General features: G+C 32.3%; 1 protein-coding gene across 1 annotated transcript in view; it reads right to left on the bottom strand.

Annotated features, from left to right (window-relative positions):
* The window catches only part of RhoGEF64C (Rho guanine nucleotide exchange factor at 64C), a 171,910-nt gene that overhangs the window by 8,868 nt on the left and 139,406 nt on the right, over positions 1 to 23,636 (bottom strand). The window contains exon 4 of the mRNA XM_076122406.1: positions 67 to 1,936. Within this exon, the coding sequence (XP_075978521.1) occupies positions 67 to 1,936 (1,870 nt within the window). The remainder of the gene's footprint in view (positions 1 to 66; positions 1,937 to 23,636) is intronic.

The following is a 23,636-nucleotide window of genomic DNA, read 5'->3' as shown; positions in this document are numbered from 1 at the left end:
ACATTAAATAAGAAGTTGCACAAGAAATAGACACGGTACTAATTTTAAAATGCGAATAATTATTACCTTCTTTGTTGATACTGTTGACAACCTCAACAGATGTTGTTTGTTGAACCGTTTCCGTTACTAACTCTGTATCTTGTTCGATTACAGGTTCAAACGTATTAATATGTACATGATCATAAACTTCAGCATCATGTTGTGGACTCAACGTCAATTGTGTGGTCTGGCTTAGGAGTTCCTCTAACTTCTCACTAGACTCATCCAAACTATGGCTTACGATGTCACCTTCCGCTACCACGTCTTCTTCAGTGTCAACATTTACCTCAACAGGCGCATCTTTACTAGGAGGTTGCTCAAGGTTAAATTCCGCAGTGTATATCACTTTAGTCTCTTCACTTTCTACCAAAAACTGCACTCGTTTTCTTTGCAATATATTTTGAGAAGCAACCGCACCTTTATCTTTAGGTTTAGGAAGATAAAACAATGAGGAATTAACCCGTTTCCGTTCATATGACTCGTCAGGTGAATTTAATTTTGAATTAGAATCATTTGAGTCATAATTTCTTGGCTTCTTCAATATTGACTTTATTGTGTCCGTGTGGTGATTTTTATGTTTAGAATTACGTGAGTTGTCATTCGCAGTTTTTCTGTTAGAGTTTCTTTCAGTCAAACGTTGATTGTCGCTCTCACTGTCATCGTCCGTTTTTGTATTTCTAATTCGTCGAGGAGGTCTTTTAGGTGAAACACTTTTTTGCTTTGCTCGATTTGATGTTGATATACTCAATATTTTCTTACTCGTGTTTTTACTTATAGAGGCTGATTTCTTATTTTCATTTTTAATATTTGGTAATGATAAGGTTGATGAATTCTCCTGAGATTTTAATTCATAGGATTTGAGATCATAATCGACGGGGTCATATATTGAGGTGTCTTCTACAGACTTAGACTCATCAGATACTCTTATTCTCTGCCCACTGATGGCCTTGACGCTCGAGTCTGTTTTGGATTTACTTGACGGTTTCAAGTTGTTATTTTTCAGAGATTCTTGAAAGACATTTCCAAAGTCATCATCAAACTCAATTTCTACTAAGGATTTGGAATTGCCGTTAGATTTCACTAAATCATAAGGATTTATGTCACAAGACAAAATAGATTTCTTCGAGTCACTCGAATTGTTAGCTTCCTCTTCAACCCATATTTCATTAACTCGACTGACAGACTTGCTTCTGTTTTTCGGTTGTAGAGTTTCTGGGCTTGGCTTCTTAGTCTTAACTCTACAAGGGCTTATACTTTTAGCTCGTAATCTAGTCGTTGAAAACTGACTACCAATACGAGCTTCATGTGGGGGAGCCAACCTGCTCCTTCTCATCAAATCATATGGGTCAGTGTCTCCATTCGACTTAAGTATCGTAGGCCGCGCCTTAGTACCAGGCACTCTAACTGTTCCAGCTCTCAACAAACCAGTTTCACGACTTACTTGGTGACCTCTAACCGTACCTCCCACTAACATCTGTGGGCTTTCCGCTATAGTTAATGGCAAACGAGATCCCTTGCATTTCTTACAAATACTGACTTTGGTTGAGCTGGTTTTCTTTGTACCGTTCAGGTACTCAGGACAGGAACATAGTATGACAGCATAGTTGTGAGGTGTGGGTTTTTGAGGAGTGCTTATGAGAACAGGACCAGGGACCTCGGGGTACGCGGAGAAAATACTGGGTCGTACGGGCGGGGTCTGGGTCCGAACCGACCCGTACAACCAGGTCTCAGCATACTTCATTGATTTAGATAGCGCTGATCCTCCTGGCCCACTGATTGTTCCATACATGTATGGACTCTCTGGAGATTTTTCTGAAGTCTTCGAGCTTCCTGACGTGTTTAGTTTCAACTTCGATGACCATTTCTTCGGCCGGGTATTCTCTGGTGTATCGTATATCTGTAAAGAAAAAAGAGAAAAAAATACTTTAGTAAAGTAAGTAAAAATTTTAGGAGCTTCAATTTTAATTGACGGTAATCTAGTTTGTTATCTGAAACGCATATAGAACGCAAACAATAACGATCGTAATTAATCTTGATTGCTTAAGTAAGCCCGTTATATAATTGTATTAATTTAATTGCCAGTAAATACATTATTGCGAAACGAAATAGACCACATTGGAAATATACGGTCAGACCTTTGAAGATAATTTATTTTATTAAAGTATTTAAGAATTGAATTCTCAAACAAATACTATAGTGAAAATTCAAAGCGAAACAAAATATCTATCTTAGACAAATATTTTAAATAAAATCCCTATAATCTGCTCTTGAAAAGCAAAATCGCGAATTGTTCACAAGTCTTGAAATACTTCAGAAAATGTATTCATAGTAATCTCAACACATAGTTGTTAAAGCCACGAACAAGTCTCTCTGTGTTTTTTGTGAAACTTTTGCTCATAAATATTGTGTTCATCTAAAGGCATTTTGTTTACTAACTTACTAGAGCTAAAGAGCTTTTTCATGCAAATATTTTAGCCTATTTACAAAGTCGAATCGATACTTGACAGTTAAAGCCTGTTATAGATGGGGCCATCACATTTTTTCTTTTGCAAGCTATTTTCAGGGCGTCTTGATGGAGTATATCTTTTTATTTTTATACCGTTGCAAACTGATTTTGAGTTTGAAAACTTTCGTACGGACGGTTTTACTTTGTTTAATATTGTTGAGTGTTTTCATCGTCATTTAATTTTAAAAGAAGAGGAATGCCTATTTATAGCCTTAAAATGGACATTACTACATGGACATACTTTATTAAAGCCTTTAAAACAGCCTCTTTTTGTTTCACATAATAGTGTCATATAAACTTATTAACTAAACCAAATAAAAATAAAACCGATCCATTACTTAAAGACAAAAAGTTTAAAAGTAATATTCAAATGATAATTATGTAAAAAAACTTCGTTCAGATGAAATAACAAGCACTTCGACCTTTATGCGACAGAGTCATTCACCTAATGTACTAATTATCCTCTAACTAAAGAATCAAAATAGTAATTAGCAAAAAGCGCAGCCATTCAACTGGCAAATGTATTCATTTGAAACTTGCAAATGTTCAACATATTTGTAGCTTTATTGTTGACAATTTGTTGCTAAGATTAACTTAGGTATTACTGTAATAAACAGTGTTAACATTTTTTCTTAGACCTATTAAAATTCGCCTACCACACGCGTTGTCTTGAATTTAAATGTCTTGACATGCAATAAGAAATGGTACTGATAAATATCAGGCACCTGACTGATAAAATGCTATATTTGATACACAGTAACGAAGTTTGTTCCACCAGTCGACCAAGCGGCGCGATTCTGTATCACAGTCGACAAATTTTGTATGAGTATCAGATCAGCGCCTCTAGTGGTAGCCGTAGGAACTATCTTTTCAGTACATTTTAAATGTCAAACTCTCGTTAGTACCTGCTGTAGAGAATCGTGCTAATTACTTCGTCTTTATCATATTAATGTATACAGCGTAGGCAATTCAGTCAATTTTTAGTGGCCGGCAAGTTGCTAATGTGAGTTGTACATTACTCGTTTAAATGACTCAGTTCTAGAAGGTTAATTGGCCCACTTAAAGTTTCGCTAGACGAATCCGCTGTGACGCTTTGATTGGCCGTTTTGTTTTGTGCCCTTCTTGTTAACATTGTTTTGGGATTTGTTTACGTTGTTTATGTTTATGGGATTCGGGGAATAGGCTTATTGCACTGTTGAGAATTTTGTAGTTGAAAGTTTCGCCTGTAATGTTTATTACCTGTGTTAATTTAAATGTTTGTTTTGCTGTATTTGTGTAACGTTTGTCACGAGTAAGAAAGATTAGGTTTGATTGTTGGGTCGGATTAAAGGCTATTGTGATTATTTATTAAGAAACGGATACAGAAAATGTGAGAGACTATTAAAACTCGGAGTTACTTACTATAAAACAACTCTTTTTAAATAAATAGAAACGTCGTACCATGTATATTTATACACAGTTTGAACGTTTTATACAAAATCATCTTAATTGAATCCAGCTCTGTTTGTCATAGTTACGGAATAAACAAAGCCTTATAATATTATTACCAAACTTAAAGATAATACTCAAATACTAATAGATTTGTTGTCTGTTTGTCCGACGAAGGATACGGAAACATCTGTTCACAGCAGCTGAGATTGTAGCTAACATTCAACCCACGCTACTTAGAAATAGAACTAAGTAGGTGCGAGACAGTTACCAAATTCATCTTGCTAAATAAATTTATGCTTATTTCTCACAAGAATTTCCACAATCTTAGATATAATTTCGATAAAACAAAGTCTATTTTCATTCCCATTCATTCATGGAATAATAAAACTTGAACAGAATTTACAAAATTATTTTGCTTTATTAAATCAAAGCGCAAAGAGATGTTGACTTAAGAAAGTTTCTAAATTTTGATATCTGAAAACTCGAAACATAACTTCGGTAAAAACGTATGGTACTGAATCTTCAAATTTCCAGCATTTAGGTATTCATAAAGTCAATTTGATGAACAATAAAAACCACAGCTAAATGTGAAATTGTTCGAGACGTCGCATAAAACAAACATGATCCTCATTTATACCTAGAATTGGTTGAATATTTTGACAAATTATTTCGTTTCAGTTGAAGCCTTTTCAATAGCCACAATTTAAACAGGCGTGAAGGATTTGCTCATGACTCGTGTATGTAAGCCGTATAATTTATTCAGTGCTTTGCAGTTACCATGTGAAGATCAATAGACATTGTCTGATAGCCGTTGAGAGTTGAGAGCTAGATACCATTCGTACATCTACCCGGTATATCTATACTAATATTATAAAGCGGAAGAGTTTGTTTGTTTGTTTGATTGTTTGTTTGTTTGTTTGTTTGTTTGTTTGAACGCGCTAATCTCAGGAACTACTGATCCGATTTGAAAAATTCTTTCAGTTTTAGATAGCCCATTTATCGAGGAAGGTTATAGGCTATATATCATCACGCTACTACCAATAGGAGCAGAGTGCCAGTAAAAAATGTTTCGAAAACGGGGAAAATTTTGACCCATTCTCTCTTATGTGACGCAAGCGAAGTTGCGCGGGTCAGCTAGTCATTATATAGACGACATTTAGAGTTCTTTTATTTATTTCTGATACAACCTTATTTTGGCTAATTTCAATCATAGAACTGATTTTGAGGATAGTAGTCTAAATAATTTTGTTGACATCTGTTCATGGTAAATTATTGGAAAAAGCCATTTAGCCATTACATCAAACTATTACATTAGACATGAACTAAAATAAATATGTTTGAATAAAAACAAGTATTATGATAATAAAATAAAGTGTCTTGCACCAAGGCTTTTAATGTAAATTTATCAACATGTTAATCGAATTCTCTTTAACATAATAGCTCCTTAAAGAGTATTGAATTTCGTCTCTTAACCTTTTAACTGTTCAAGTTAAAGATAATTTCATGGAATTGATGTAAATGGCGCAGTAAAAAGGCTCTTCTCTAAAAAATTTGACCCTCTTAAAGATTAAATTTATTTGTCTAGGATCTATAAATGAACTATTATAGAAAGCCGAAGAATATAATCTACACCTACCCACAAACCACACCTACTTAATTGAGATATTAAGATAATATTTAAATCCTAAACCAACCCATAAAAAGATAAATTATACAAGATCTAGTTTTTAACTCGTACTAATATAAGACAAATACAAGACGCCCAAAACAATCAATTTCTCTGTTCTTTTCGCTCACTCTATATCATCAAAAATATCTAATAAAAAATTTCTTTAAGATCAACGTTGATACTTACTTAAGACCCATATGCTGGCCTAACCACTAGTACTACAAAGGTGCCACCCTATTTCATAAACATAATTAAAACTAGTCCCATAAACTGACATTTCCATTTCCCTACGAGACTTCAAAACCCCAAAGAACAGATTGACAAGTCAAAGCGGTACATTATTTTGGTGTCCATGCTTTAGTTCCCAAACCGGATTGTCCCCTAATTACGAGTCGGGGACGCAAGCGACATACGCTTTGTGTGTTCGACCGGGACAATGTCCCGGACAGTTTGATTACGGCTACCCTCAGCTTTTGATTTGTCAATACAGGTAGTGTAGAATATAGTTCCGTGAGCGTGGCAGTGTGAGTTGAGAGGCTGTGTTGAATTTGTGTAGAGTAAATGTATTGTTATACTTCGTGTTATTTAAGAATCTTTTAAGAATGAATAAATATGAAACGTATTGTTTTAAACGCTTGATATTTTCTTTTTCTTAAACCAATTGAATGGCAAAAAAACAGAAAGAAAGAAAAACAGAAGAATTCACTTATTTTTTCTAAACGAATGATCATAAAATATCAAACCCTAAACCCATAAAGTAGCTCCGAGAAGAGCAAGGCAAAGACAGAGACCAAAAAACGCTCTATTTTCTCAACGATTCTACTTTATCCTCATTCATAGATCTTGTAAAATAAAAATGCATATTTGCTCCTAAGAATTAAATAATCTTCATTCACATTTGAATTGCTCCAAAATACATCTACAAACTAAAGTCTGAAACAAACATATCAATCAACATCTATCAATACGTAATACAGGCTATATCAGAAGGCTTACCGGCACACCAGTACGTAAACAAGGTGTATTGTTAGAGAATACTACTGAATACGCAGAGCTTTTCAATTTAATGTAACAATAGCTAGATACAGATTTGAATAATCGATATCTCTCGTTAGAATGGATAAGGATTCAATTTTGGGACTTAAAACTGATAGTATGTTATTGGCTAGTTTTCTTATACAGTGTCTTCTTATCATAGGCTCTGCCCATGCATCTGATCAAGACTACGTTATTTTACATTGTTTTCCAACCACTTACATTTGCATATATACAGCTTTTAATATATATTCATTATAAGCATACAAATTTATATTTTGAAGGAAAGCACTGAAATGTTTCTAAAGTTTTAAAACTTGCTCGAGTACCACCAAAAAAAGAAAGTGTTATAAAACAACGCAACGCACTTTTTTAAGTACTTCTTTATATGAACACTAGCTGACCCGCGCAACTTCGCTTGCGTCACCTAAGAGAATGAGTCAAAATTGTTCCCGTTTTTGTAACATTTTTCGTTGCTACTCCGCTCCTAATGACCGTAGCGTGATGTTATATAGGCCTATAGCCTTCCTCGATAAATGGGCTATCTAACACTGAAAGAATTTTTCGAATCGGACCAGTAGTTCATGAGATTAGCGCGTTCAAACAAACAGACAAACAATCAAGCAAACAAACTCTTCAGCTTTATAATATTAGTATAGATTGTTAACATTATCACTATTAGTTCACATTATTATCACAATCGTCCTTTCGGTGCCAAACGTTCATTCGCCTTTTAATTTCAAATTAAAACATAATTAAATCAAGAGTATTTAGTATTCCTTTAAGAAGTTCAGCACTTTTTTTTCTTAGCTGATAGTATTTTCATTATTAGAGTCTAATTTTAAAACTTGTTAATGGCATATTAACATTAGTGTTAATTAATATTTATTATTAGATCTCTTATGTTGTTAAAACGTTGTTGTTCATTAAAATCATGACGCATAATATTATTTTGACCTTACATCAACGAATAACAAAATAAATTAGTTTATTACGAAGGTGCTTTACGCTATTAAAGTCACCCTAAATTTGTACTAAATATAATATATTTCATCACTGTGGTTTTAATATTATTTACCACTAATCATGTTAGATGCCTAGCGTATTAAATTAATATATTGCGATTATCTTCACTAGGTTAAATACTAATATAATTTATGGGTATTCTGTTAACACGCGTATAAAGTTCGAAATTTATTTATAAAGTATGTTTAAGTGAAAATTTTAATTTATTATAGACAAGATTTTCCTTACTCAGGGGGAGAGATCTTCTGACTATTTTCCGTGGTTAAGCCCCCTTACGCACGAGCAGTTAGCCGCGCGGTTACAGTTGAGTTTGCAACCGCCGGACAATTAATAGCGTTTTACAGGCGGTATAAAAATGTATTCTTAGTAAATTTGAACAATCTCTTACTACTGAAACATTTAAGATGCTAGCGTTGCGTTTTGTATAATTTACTGTATTGAAACTCTTTAGCTGGTGTCAATATCTGACGTAAATTAATCGAGAGTTTCCAGTTCATATTCATTTTAATTTACAATAAATGTCTTATAGAACAACTGACAGTTTTAAGTTAATTCAATTTGCTCTTCATGCATTGTTAATGTTATTGCGTAGCTTTGAAGTGAATTATGTTTTTAAATTGCGTTACATTTCAACTGAATAAGGAACAAAGTCGTGAGGTGTTTGTGCAAGGTGCGTCGCTAAAATGACGCTTTTAGGATACTATTAAAAGTGCAGGCTTTAAAGACAATTTATTCTTTTTTGACATAAAGAGCAACATTTTATACGCCAAAAGGATTGCTGTGATTTTTTTTTTTTTGAAAAATAGTAGTTTTTGTTTGTTTGAACGTGTAGCACTCCGAAATTACCGTTCAGAATTTTAAATAATTACTTGTTGATCATATTATTTTATTGCCCATGTTTATAAAGAAGCCTATAGGCTATGTAACATAACGTTACGACCTGATTGAACATAGTAATCACCATAAACACGGGTGAAACGCTGCTTAGAAATAGCATGACGACTTCAATTGATTTTAATCAATGTTTTCATAAACCTACTAATACGACCACCCAGTCATAATCACCCACTTATCTTTTTATGACTGACACACTAAGTAACATCTTACAGGAAAGCAATCAAATAAATCAATTAGTCATCATGTTATTTAACCTCTAGCAACAGTTAAATGTACTTTATTTATTACTCTCTTATACCAGAAGATATTCACACGTTTTCTTATTGAAAATAAATGCGTATGTCTCGCCCAAGGATACAATCAAGTCGGCCCATTGAACGTTATGTTTGAGTTTGGATTGCCAACGCAAATTTCCAAACAAAAAGTAAAGGATGGATTTATGTAGTTTTTATAACCTAAATATATCGCTACTTCGGGGAAGAAAGGGCGTAAAAGCCAAAATAGCAACTTTACAGGGGAGCGAAAAAACGATTTTTTTTTTTAATTTTGGAAAATAACTTTTTTTCCAATAGAGTTAAATTCGAATGAATTGGTGATATTGACTTGCATTTAAGTGCTCTTTAATATCAAGAAGCTTAATTTTAAGTAGACCTTATGGTTTAGAAGATAGGATGGATTTACGACCCAAAATTTTAATAAAAATGGCTTTTACACCGTCTATAAATACGTACTATAGGATGTAAATCCACAAATATCTATAATGCTAACATACATCGTGTCGTATAAACCATCTTTAGACAGTGAAAAGGTCGTAATGACTGCACCACTTATAACAATTATCGTGAGTAAACCTACAATTATTATAATTTTGTAAGATTTAATGTGGTGAATATTGAAATTAAGTAGCATAGAAGCTCAAAATAATAGCATAATAATTATTATTATCTGATTTTTCATAGTTCTATATTACAAAATTTATTATAACGAATTAGGTTACCTACCTGTTAAGTTAAATGCACACGATTCATGAATAGTGAAACAAAAGAAAAGATTTAATTGAATTGAACTTTGATTATTTTCATTAATTTAAATTTTAAGTTAACTGTGATAAATCATTACTATCATCTAATAAAAAGTAAGAAAACGAAACAAAAAACAGAAAAGGAAATAGAAAAAAAAGAAGATTACTAATTATTGTCAATTTGATTTGATTTATGAATGAATAAAACTGATTTGCATCTCAACTAAATTTATTTATTTAATACACCAATACCTACCTAGTAGAATAAATTATAAACATACCATTATTTTATACTATTTTATCAATTTTAGTTAATTTATACGTAATAAATATTGTATTTACGACCAAATATTCTTTCATACTATGGTGATACGCCCTTATTAATTTGAAATAATTAAATAATGTCATATACGTCAATTTTTTTTAATAAAAATGGTTTTGGTGAGAAAAAAATCATGGGGGTAAAAGCCATTTTTTTGGGAATATTGAAATTTTAAATATACAGATCGATAGAGCGTCGAAAACTAAACAAAGTTGCATTATTAACTCATTTTGGCCAAAAGTGGCTTTTACGCCCTTTCTTCCCCGAAGTAGCGATATAGGGTACTCTTTAACCCACGAAATAGTTTTCATTATCAAAATCGCGAGTAAAAGCCGTAGCTTTAAAAGCATATTGGTTTTTGTTTCGTCAGCGTCATTTTACAGGCGCCAGATGTAAAGCTGCGCCCGCGCTGCGCTTGAGCAACGCACAGTCACGATCTCTTACTTATTGTACGTATAACAATGCTGCAACCATTTGTTAGACTTTCTATGACTTTGGTAGCTGTATTAACTAGTGTTTTAAAGATTTTTTGGTAGTATGAAAATTATTTTGTTTGGACTGGCAGCATAGTAATGTCATATAGTCGGGGATAGTGCAAATCAGCGTATTTAGCATTGGATAATACCGCGTATATGCTATTGTCAAATTTTACACGTAGAAGTTAGAACCTTATAATATTGTTTCATTCTCTAACACTATTGACTACCGACAACCGGCTAACTATCGAGAAATATGTATGAAAACCTGATCAGCGCCTCAAGCGCGCGCCGTTGGAACTATACTTGCAACATTTATATCACGCTAATAATTCAGGAAAGGTTTACTTTTAAATAGTATCACGAAACTGCTAATACGAATTACCAAATTGCTTCATAATTTCCATATTATAATAGTTCGATTTAGCTTTAATTAGATACATAGAGGTCCAAATCTGCATATTATTATACATAATAAGCTCGGTTCAATAGCACATTTGATTATTACTCTGATCAAGATTAGTAACTAAATTTTCCCAAACTAAATTTTCTAATAAACCATTGGTTTTTAGAATACCGATTATTGGGGACTTAAAAAAGATACATTTTATTCTGTAAATTTTTATTAACTTAATATTTTATTGTATGTATTTACAAGTATATAATTAAGTATCTTTTGTGTGTTTGCCATGGTAAAAGCTTTGCGTAGTTAGGAATCAGATGACCGTGCGTGAGTAACTTGTTCTAAAACATTTATTTATTATTTTAAATTTACTTCTATCTTTATTTTTTTACGTTTTTCTTATTGCTAAGAAAAACGTTCTAACTTTGGAAAGAATATTTCTTCGAAAAATTCATTTCATTGATATCAATAAGAATCAAATTACAAACTAATAACAAGTTTACTTTTGACTTGACAATAATAATTGTAGCAGAATGAATGCTAATAATTTGACTTTAATAATTTTATAGGTTAAGTAAAGTCAAAAAGGACGGCTGGAATGTTAGTGTCTTTTTCTAAGATTCCACGTATTTTTCTACTGGTAGATTATAAGTTTTATTAAATAATTATTAAAGTTACGTTTCGTTTTATATTTACTTATATTTCTATAGTTCAGTTGACTTTTATTACTGAATTGGAATAACAAGAAAAGTTTTAAATTAGATGAGACATTTTTTTTTGAGTTTTGAAGTAGAATTCAATAAGTAGGTGTAAATATATTGACTAGTATTTAAATTATTATTAATAAGACTTAACATTAAAACAGTGCGTAGGTACCTTTATAAATCTAAATAAGTACTTAGACTTTTTTAAGTTCTGACGTTATTTTCATCAAAGAAATTTAATCACGCTTTCTTCCCATAGGTTTAATCAAAGATCAGAGAACGCCACTTGGTACGATCCTTACCAACTTTCCTTCCCTTATTAACATCCGTCCATCTTGTCATACAGAATCGCCGGGTATCACTACCCCCACTTGAAAGATTTTTCTTTCCTAAAATATAGCTACAAACGAAGCCATATTAAATATACTATTATACAAGTGGTTTGTAATTCAAAACTGTAGTGATCGTATGACTGTAGACAGCCGACACCCCGGCCTTACAATGTAACCTAGTTATTAAGAGAGACCTAACACTAGTGGGTGGATTGTATTACATTCATCATAATCTAAGAATTAACTCGTTAATGTCGAACGGTAGCGAGTCACGAAGCTCGATATTATCGAGATTGTATCGCTCAAATGTCAAAGTCTAACCTTTGACATTTAGATTCGAATAATAGTTGTTTTAATTCTGTTTTAGATCAAATATTTTTTAATTACGGTAAAGTTTATATGATATTATAATTTTGAACGTGAAACAATAGTTTCGTTAAAACAATGTTATTTTTCGTTCCTAGGTAATAGACCTAATTAGCTGGATAGAGCTTTTGTTCAACTACTGTTATTAAAATATTGTATTTCTTTTCAATAGTTGTAGGTAGAATGTTTTCAGGTTTAATAATTTAATATTTCTAAAAGATCTTTGTTTTTCCTGTTCATTAAGCTTATCTAACATCTTAATTATAACTGACATTTAAAAAAACTAAAGGTTATACAAAAACTCCTTATGTCTAGAATTCTTTATAATTTTATAAGTAGGTATATAAAACAAATTTGTTAATGGGCTTCCCACGAAATGCTACATAAAAATACTTGTAAAAGTATTTTTTATAAGGAAAAACAGTGTACCTAATTAGGAGACTGGAAAATTCTTGCGATACCTTTTGTTACACGTTGCTAGGCTTTTGAATTCGATTTCGTTTTATATGTATTGAGTTAAAGAACATTGGTATTATTAGTTATTGAGCCATTATAAAGAAAACATGGGAAGTAACTTGTTCTTCATACTTCTGAGAATCGATATATTTGTGAATTGTTCTGATCAAACATTTACATATACAATCTATCTTAATCTAGAAAATTTTACTTATAAGTATCGATGTAATTGAAATCTCATCAGAACTCTCTCAAATTTAAGTATGCAAAGATGAGTAACCTAATAATGGATGCTAAAGTAACTCTGTGGTGGGCCATATAAGCGTAATAGTCTTGTAGTCTATTACGCTTTTATGGCCCACCATACAAAGAAAATTTGCGAGAATGGTTAAAATCCGGAAAAGCACACAGGTTTTTTTTACATCACAGTTTTACAAGAACAAATGCTGGTATAACTACTATAAAGAAAAGATTATTCTAAACTTCAGACAAGTTAGTCTACCCAGAAACATTACAAGGACGAATACTAAACTAGCATAACTCACAATTTAAAGAAAACAGTCCAAGTCTTTGTTAAAGAATATCTTTACAAAGTTTACGAATATCAATTAAGTGTATCTAACCTATTCTAATGAAACTATGACTAAGTTCTATCTCGTGAAAGAAAATGTATCGGTGTTTTTGTTGAAAACTTGACGACAAGGAACTGTAGAGCGATTCTCTACCACTAAAGAATATCGACAACTGGACCGTGTAGCTATCGAGAATATTTTTATGAAAATTTCAGTACAGCTCGTCTAGCGGACGCCATAGGAACTATTTTACAGTACATTTTGTATGTCTAACTCTCGATACTCAATTTCACTCTCTGTAGAGTATCCCGGCACTTCGTTAATTTTGTTCAAAGGTTACACGATACGATCCTTATAGGAGTATGTATTTTTTCACACAAGTTTTTCTGAATTTTTTTTTTGACGGTGAAGTATTGTGAGATTTTTATGGGCTTAAGCAGTAGAGTTTATATTTTAGTGCTGTTTCTTTTCTCTTTTCAAAGATTAGGTAAACGGAGAGAAAGACACTAGAGGGAGAGAATTGAAATCAGTGATCAATGGCCAATGATGAATACTGAATAACTAAGCAGTCAAAAACTTAGCAAACTAATTAATTGAATAAATGCTTAATTTTACAAAATCTATTTTAATAATTACAATTACTATCTTTAGCGGTCAGATAAAAAATATTAAAACACTTTTATTTTAACAACAGAAAAATACTTTTTTACGTTGGAACTCACGTCAAAAACAACAAAAGTAATTATTTCAACAATTAACAAATAAATTTAGTTTTCAATAAAGTTTGTATTATTTTAGTAAACAAGTAATTACGCTTTTAAACCTACTCCTTTTAAATATTAAAATATTAACTAACTATCCAATTATTTTTCACTGTATCAAAAATCTTCATTTAATTTAACACGATTTTATCTAGTTACGTGTTTGCGTATTCGTCATGCTGTTTCATTTACTCACATAACGAATAAAAGAGACAAATGCATAAAATCTAGACAAAGAAACTAAGTATAATCTCTCTATTAATAAACAGTAATTCTCCCACCAGCTTTTAAACTCCCATATCACTTAATCGCGCCGTTGACCGCAAACAAAAAAACGGCGACAATGTCCCACAGACAATGTGCAATCGAAACGCAAACCTAGAGAGTCTATAAATAAACAAAGCTACGTTTCCAGCCCCATTCCCTTTACTTTCAAACGCGATTTCCCGGCATCACGTTACCGTAACCCTATAGATAACGTTAACCGAGCCGGTTGTACCACTCGTATCGAGTTGCAACTCTGACATATTTTTTCCGAAGCCATATCTTTAGAGGGTTAGTGTCACCGAAATATATTATTTTAGGGGAATATAAATAATTTGTAAGGTTTTGGGATAAGAAATGATGATGAGATTTTTTACTGATAACCACCCAAATATACATTATATTATGCTTCGAATTCCTATTTTCTACTCAAATCAACTACATTTTGAATTTTGTAGAAATAGGCCTTACCTTAGGTTTAGTACAGCGCTGCTCAAATAATTTTAACGCTGGATATAATCTTCAAATTTGTTAAAAAGTACTCAAACCTTTCAGGTTGTTATCACCATAATAATAAATAGAGCTTCAATCAAAAGTAAATGAAGTACGAAAAAATAATTAAATTCTTGTTAAATAAAAACGCACAGACGTTGACAGTAACCGCATAACATTCCCAGTACTCTAGGGTTTCATCGCATCCGATCTGTAGGTCGCGCCACAGGAGATTAACGCGAAATATTTTAATGGAGGCCACAGCTCCGATGCCGTGTAATGATCGAGAACCACCCTGTATTTATGTATGTTTGTAAATCTAGGTCATTGAGTCCAAGTGTGAAGATTTTATTGAAAATAAGAGTGAACGTAGAGAGCAGGAGAAGTGTAGAGACTTTTGCCATTTGAATTTGTTCTAGTGAGTTGAAAGCGTGACATTTGTATTATGCAAAGGGTGTAAAATGATTCTTGTTAATGAAAAAGATGCTTTAAAAAAGATGAATACGTATTCAGGCAACTGCTTATGGTTTGATTTCTTTGCGTTTTTTATGGGCTGTTGACTTGTGAATCTTTGACTTGTTAGTAGTTAAACTTCAAAGGATGCCAGTTAACACATTCCTATTTTTAATTTGAAATCTCATATTACCCTGCCAGATTAATTTTACGAATCTTTTATAACATATCAGACATAGTGTATGTAGAACTAGAAATAACAAGACCCAGAATTAGATACGGCTAAGTCTTATCCTAGGTCTAAAATAAAATCTAAATTAGTTTCATGTAAACCCTATTTTATCTATACATATATTTTCGTTCACGGTGTGAATGAATATCGCAAATATCCCACTGTTTTAATAGTCTATAGAGTGTATTAAGTGGACCCAAAACAGACTGTCCTAAAATAATATGTTGATATTATATCCCGAAGGAGAAGAGGAAATAAAATTAATTCAGCGAATTTCTGTACGTAATCCTGTTTCCCATACGAGGGAAGATAAGTTGTTTTATGATATTAATTGATTGGGGACTTACGTTATTCTTTTTGCGATAGTTTTATGGGGAATATACACCATGTGTGGCAATGCAAATGTAAGATGATTTCTAAAGTTATGATTCTAAATCAATTTCGATAATTGGTTATGAAAAGGTTTTAATATATTTTCTGTGACTTTTTTGACTCCCAAAAAGATACATTTAAATACACCTAGATCACAGCAATCTTCAGACAAATTGAACAATTTCACTACATCATAAGGAACAATATTTATGTCCACTCGGAAAAAATGCAGAGCGCAACGGTTAGGATTAATACACGCGTAATCGAGAGTTCTCTGTACTGCGTCTATGTTCAGTTTGATTCCTAAACACGTTTCTACACGTTCTTGTGTTAAAATGTTTGGTTACACCAATACTAGAATAAAACTTTTAAGTTCTATTTTAATACGATTATACGAATATACAGCCTTAAACAGACAGATTAGTTGCTCAGATAATAATCAACTAAAAAAATTCTCATATCTGTAGTTAAGTGCCTATCACCTGATTTCAATCAATCATTGTTTACAAGTTCCTTATATCCTTGCTTTTCTATTTACGATCCAAAAGAAGGTCATCACGATAACAATTAATTGAAATTATGAAAGATCAAGATCAATTTCCGACCTTTCGAAACACAATACTATTTATTACCTGTTCTATTGTACATACAAACAACATCTCGCTTAGGTTACTTTAGAGTAAGCAGACACCAGGGGGGCTATCAGGTATCTCAGTTGACAACTATTTGAAGGCCACTATGCTGTACATTGTTTTCTCCTTTAGATTATAGTGATTAACCCGTTATGTCAAAGCAGCAATGTACTGAATAGTGACCATCAATGTGACGTACACTAGTTGTCAACTGATATAGCCCCTCAGAACACTTTGTACAATTCCTAAAAATGTTCCATTTGAATAGTAAAATGATTTATAGTAAAAATGCCTTTTTACTATTCTTATCATAACATTTACATCTTTGGTGGTCATCGGAAACACAGTTGATATGAGTATGTTCATGCTATCTCGACCAACGCGGTTTTGTACAACAAAAAGTCAGCAAGCTTGCATGAGTGGACTCCACTCGTTTTGTGTAAAAGCACCCACATAGTTTATCATATCGATACTCTCATAACTCATTGCAATATGAACTGTAACAACAAACAATACAACTGAAATTCGCATGACCATTTTTCAATTTTGTTTCGAATGCCGATAAAATATATTTTATTAAACCGCGCCAAACTAACCAGTATTTCCATTAGCTTTTCCGAATGTTTTGTTAATCTGTGTACACAAATACTTTCAATTTATTCTTACTAATGTGTACCAATATTGTTGTATTCGGAAAATTCATGAAACTTTTATCATCTGTGGTTCTATGTCGGGTAAATACTTTTTCGTGTTTACTTTTCGAAAGCCATTAGCGAGTTTTATTTTTAAACTGGATTTTCTATTTTCAAATATCAGGCGAATTACCTACTATCTATAATTTTTTTAAACGTATAATGTTTCATATGAAATTAGAACTATAAATTATTGGCTTATTACAAATAACTAACTGGTAGAAATCTGGGCCATTATAGCCCGTGATAAATAAAGGATGTGAACTAAGTGTAGGATACTAAAATAGACAAGACTAAAAAGGTTCCATTCCGTCACTTTCAAAAGTAATTTGATTTGATTTTATTAAAGCGAATGAATATCCGCTGTTAGTACTAGGACCTTATATTTAAATAACAATATAAGTGAGACCCGCTAAGTCCTGCGATAAATAAGAAACTTTCCAGTCACGTACATTATTCCATTTCAGTCGTATCGTTCATACCATTCATTGTATTACTAAACTAGGTTTACCCGCAGTTTCACTTACATTTAGTGTCATTACTCGGCTCCTGAAAGTCGTAGCGTGATGGTAGAAAACTTAGCGCATTCCTTATTAATATAGCTATTATACACAAAAGGAATTTTTAAAATCAAACATCTAGTTCTCGAGATTTAGGTATACAAACAAACACACAAATTATCTTCAGCTCTTTGATATTAATATCGATGTATATCTGTGTAATAGAAAAGGGATATATAAGTTTTTCCTTTAGTAGTTTTCTGTTTTGTTCGATAAACGATTTTATTTGTAACTGTCAGGAAACCTTTCCGGCCCGTGATTCGTAGGGAATTGAAAATGAAGTCTTATGATAAGCTATATGGATATTAAATTACTTTTGTGAATTTGATATAATTCTTGTAAAACTGATTTTTATAGTTTCTACAACACGTGATTGTAGGATAAAATTGAGTCTTAGTAACAACAAAGACTGTACTAGGCAATGACTAGAATTGCCAAACGTTTAACAAATATCTGAATAATAATTCAAAACAAAACTCCCATTTCTTGAAGTCGTCTAGTATTAGTAGTTTCATAAAGATCATAAAGTAATTTATAATAATAGATTATTTAATAAACGCGATGGAAAATGGAGTTATAACTATCAACTTGTGAAAGACTCATAAGTCATATTTTTATAGGGACGTTGCCTTATAATTTTGTTCATACATACAATATTGGTATCTCATGTTTTACCCTAAATAAATCTCATTATAGAAACAAAAAATCCCCATGTTTAAAATCAAATTATAGACAACTCGGCGTTAATATAATTACTTTCTTACTTGTAATACAATTTGGGCGGCAAAAACGTGCGGTATTTTCCATTATTTGCGAGCCACAAAAATATCAGAAAATCTTATTGAGTACGCAACTCATCAACAAATGGACGAAGTGGGGACGGCCGAGGAAAACATCGAGTACCTATAATATATACGTACCTATTTGGTGGTTCACTTATAAGTCTATGTAGCTAACGTTTATAAAATTATTTGCTGATCAGGCAAACGTTGTTCTGCCATATAAATAAAAAAATAGTGTCACTCAGGGGTATGTAAAATAGATGTTGGCCGATTCTCAGACCTACTCAATATGCTCACAAAACTTCATGAGAATCGGTCAAGCCGCTTCAGAGGAGTACGGTAACTAACATTCTGGCGTCGAAATTTTATATATATGATGAAAAAAAAATTGGTATAGGCTTTTAAAAAGTAAAGCTCTCACTTGGAATAATGAAGGGATGTTCAGAAAAAAAAACTGTCACAAATAGATGGTAGAAAACAAAATTTTGGTAGAGCTTTGCTTCCCTAAAACATAACATGAGTATAGTATCCACTACAGCTTGCACTACAGATACATTTAATCAATTCATATATTGGTCTTATAACATCAAGCGATAGAAACGGAGGAAGCAAAACAATAACTCGGAAGTAAGCAATAAAATCCCGTTGATTTGAAAACAATATGGGCATCGCCAACGGGGTCCAAGTGCGGTGAATAGTTGTAGGAGCACATAAAGCGATATTATTGGACGACTAAACGGAACTTTTGTTGCGTATGCGAATGAGACGTTGCAAGTTTACCGGATTTGCGTGTGGTACAAGACATAGGCCATTGCCTTCAATGTTCTAGATGAGCTGCCTCGCAAGGCCTATGCAATACATACATAATATGTTGGTGTCAAATCAAATCAAATCAAAAACAGTTTATGTAATTGCGACTTCAATATTTTTATTGCTGTGTCTAGTGTTTTAAAAATACAAACTAACTCAAACTAAAATTCGAATAAGCTTCGTTTTTAACAAATATAATGAAAAATAAATAGTTTTAATTTTTAATTCTACGTCCAGTAATTATATTCATACCTCTTTGCTGATAAACCAATACGAGTACTTAAACCGAATAGAAAATTCCAAAGCGCACACGTGAAAAATAATTTAAAAACAAAACATTCCACACAGTTAAACTTCACACATAAACTAAAACTACGAGGCCACATAACGTGAGTTGGTCACGCGATCGCGACCGCCTGTAACACAGACACGCGGTTAAGATGATTCCAACGATTTCTTGTCACGGGCTGTTAAAATTTTTATTGAATGCCGTTTTTATGCGAACATATAAAATCGACTATAGGTCCTTGTGAGGTGTAAAATCGGCCTATTTTTACGCCCCCGAAAGTCGTAACTTTCCGAGTGGATTTTTATTCGACTGACATTTTTCGAACTGTTTCTTAGGTGCCTACTTTTCGTCGATTTTTTTACGTTTCGCATAAAAATTTGAGCTGCTATTTGTAAGTAACGAATTTCTTTTTATGTTTACTTCTTAACTTTCGTATTTAGACATTGATGGCGGTGTAAAGCGTGTTACGAATACGTCCACCGATGGAGGTACTTAAAGTCGCTGTTTTTTATTTATTGGCTTACGTAGCGTTCGCATTAAAAGCATTTTTATTGCTAAGTCTAAAAGATATAAACAGTATGTACGGGTAGTGAATGTGGGTCGTAAAATATAAAGCCTAAGCCGCTTAGAAATACGGAAATAAAATACGCCTCACAGCCATGTCCCAATGATTCATAAGGTTTTTAAGGTAATAGCGAATAAGAAGTCTTCTAGATTACACGCAATCAGAGACGTGAGTTCAAGTCATCGAAATCGAATCAGCACAAAAAGATCGTGATCTTCTAACTTTAAAAGAGGGAAAGCTGCAGAAACAAAGCCCAGTCTGTTATTTAGTGTGTAAAAGTTGTTTCAAAATCAACCCATTTAATAATATGTTTAACCTCTGTTCTATTTACTTTTTAACACTAACACTATACAGGATCGATAGCCTATAAATTAATCAAACAATCAACTATTAATAAAATCAAATTAATCCGAGGCAACTACGCTAATCAAATTAGTGGAGCACTGTCATTGATTAATGTTCACTCGTGTTCACTGTTATACGTTTTTAATTTTAAATATAAATAAGTGGTATATGCTATTGAATTGGATTAGAAGTGAACAAATCAGACAGCCTGTCGAAAGGGCAGTTGGAAAACTGTTTTGCTTCTGTATCTATCTATTAATTGGCAATATACTTTAAGTACTCTCGGAGTTTTTGTCTCTATGCTTATATTATTTTTAAGAGAACAGAAATGAGTCAACAGTAACTTTGGGATTTCTAAGAAAGGGGCTTTTAGGAAGTAAAATTTACTAAATTGTAGTAGATCTGAAGACCACCATTGTGATAGCATTGTGTATATAAGCTCTATTTTTTAAGTGAAGTATATAGGAATATTAATTTTCGATGTAAATATTGTATTCTGTGTTCTTTATTTTGTGTTTATTTTTGTACTCTGTCGGAAGGTTTTAATGTAATAATAAGTTATTAATTACGAAAATAAAAGCTTTTTTTTCATCAGCAAAATTTGATAAAACCGACATAAAAATAATCACATTTTTCTCTTAAAATATTAACGTGTTAAAACCTTATCCAAATCTAGTTACGGTAACAACATTATCTCTTAGCTTGAAAATAAAAGGTTTTTAAACTAAAGAGTCGTTCCATTAATATCGAATGAAGAGGTTCAAATAAGCTCATTTACTTTAAACAATGCTTAAGAGATCTTGAGTTCGTGTAATGACACTTACTTCATATAAGTAGCAATTACATGATTTTTTAACGTAAGATACGAAATTGTTGCCGAGATTTAGAAATCTTGAATGAAAATAAAAATGAATTTTATTGACCTTTTGAAAGATATTTGCAAGAATAAACGAATTTGGATTGCAATGTGCCAATTGCGGAATTAGTATGTCATAGGAATCTACGTCGCATCTATCGTTATTTTTGGGATTTACTTATTACCATTTCTCTCGTCTACGCATACATATTGTTATATTAACACCAACATACCTGAAACAAACAAAAAATAAATATTAGAACTGATTGCAAAGTGTTAATTTCGCACAATAGTATCTTATCTGCGACACAAATGATCAATAATAGCCAAAGTAAGCGGCCTACAATTCCGTATCAACAATAGTTAAAGTCAGAAGAAATAATGCATTCAGTTATAGATATTTAAATTATGTGCTTAGATAAAACTATCTGAAAGAAACATATTTAAAGTTACATATTTAAATACACATCATTAAAGTTAAAATAAATAACAAACCAATAGTGGTGTCATTTGAGAACTGCATATTACTTCACAAAAAGCGAGACACGAGCATTCGTACGAAGTCCTATCTAATTCGAATCTTTGCTACAATTGATTATTTCCTATATCACAAGTCCCGTTTCACGTAAACATTTCCGCTCCGAATGATCACAAATTGGCGATTTCGTCACATTTATCTTTGGAATCAATCCCGCGTAACGAAACGTGACAAATGTCCTAAATAAATTATTTTTACAACGGACCCTCTGTATAATTTGATAACGAAATTCCAGACCCAGTACCAAATCATAATGATTTCCAAAAACAATTTTGCTCACATAAAATGAAAATGCTTGATTCTGAACTCAGATGAATTATATTGCTTAAATTGAATAGTAGATAGTTTACACTAAAATTTAATATTATTGTTTATAAATTAAACACTCAAATGTATTGTTAAGAAACAACAAGAGCGCAAAGGTTACTTACGCGTAAACGACGAGTATGTATCACAAGAAGAGGTTTCTTAGAAAAAAAAGCTAGTTACCTACAATAACTGAAATCCCAGATTGGGAAACCCAATAACATTTTACATGATCCTGGCAACAGACCCAATACCAAACATTTGAAAGTCTTCGCTTCTCTCATCATCATAGGTAGTAGAAAAAATACAAATTAAATTTTAATATCTATATTTTTTGTGCTAATTATGCAGCGTCATTCGGTTGAAAGTGAGGTCAGCTCATGAGTAAATAGAAGGTTAAATACATAAAGGTAAAAGAATCCTTATACAATCATGTATTGGGTTTTTTTCCATTTATATACGTGTCCTTTTTAATATTATTAAATATCGAAACGTGTGTCTTTGAAGGACAACATTTGCAAACAATTACGTCAATGTACATTTTGTCCCTTCTTTAAGTTGCTTTCAAAAGACAAATCAGTGAATACTCAATCAAATTAATTTATGATAATTTTCATCCTGATCTACAAGTTGATCGGCTTTTGACGAGTCCTTAAAGCACGGAGACGATCAGTTCGAATATGACTAAGTGGACACCCATCTATTGAAGACCTATCCCACGGATCTTTTAAGTCTCTGATCGTTCAGCCACCGATGGGCCCAACTGGCTATCACCAGAGCACCAATGGCACCTCTTCTTAAGACTGTATGTCTAAGTTGTGTATGAGGTTCATTTATATAAGAATAATTGTAATCTATTACATGCTTCCACATATTGCATTACCGTTTTTTAGCACCACTGGTATTTTAATTCAAAGCTAGATGTCATACAAAGACAAACGTCAATAATACTGTAGCTACAAACAATCACAATAACGTCTAGTACAAAGTTATATAAACTCGCTGTAACTTGTACAATAAAGGTAATACGAGAGACAAAAGTCGTAATATAAATCTTATATGTTATTATTGTACTTCACAATGTATGCACATTATTAGCGTTGGATTACGTTGTTTCAACAATACGTTGCTTTATTTTTAGTCAGTTTAGTGCATTATGTTTAAGAATTTACAGATACTTTAGTTTTCACACCCTCATAATATTATGAAATAGGTATGTAAAATAGAATAAACATCATTAGTAAATTTTGAAGTGGAAATGTGTACTTATTAGGTGATATTTTAACGCCTCCTTACGTCAGAGAATGTCACTCATTTTAGTTATAAAGAGAGCCTAATGAATATTCTCTTTTGCTAGTCAAAAAATTCAGAAGTTCTTTTTACAGTCGGTACTATCGAGTATAGGGAGTCTGACATTTAGGATGTACTGCAA

This window comes from Anticarsia gemmatalis, chromosome 14 (genome assembly GCF_050436995.1).
Source record: "Anticarsia gemmatalis isolate Benzon Research Colony breed Stoneville strain chromosome 14, ilAntGemm2 primary, whole genome shotgun sequence".
Classification (NCBI taxonomy): domain Eukaryota; kingdom Metazoa; phylum Arthropoda; class Insecta; order Lepidoptera; family Erebidae; genus Anticarsia; species Anticarsia gemmatalis.
This window is presented reverse-complemented; position numbering and strand designations above follow the sequence as displayed.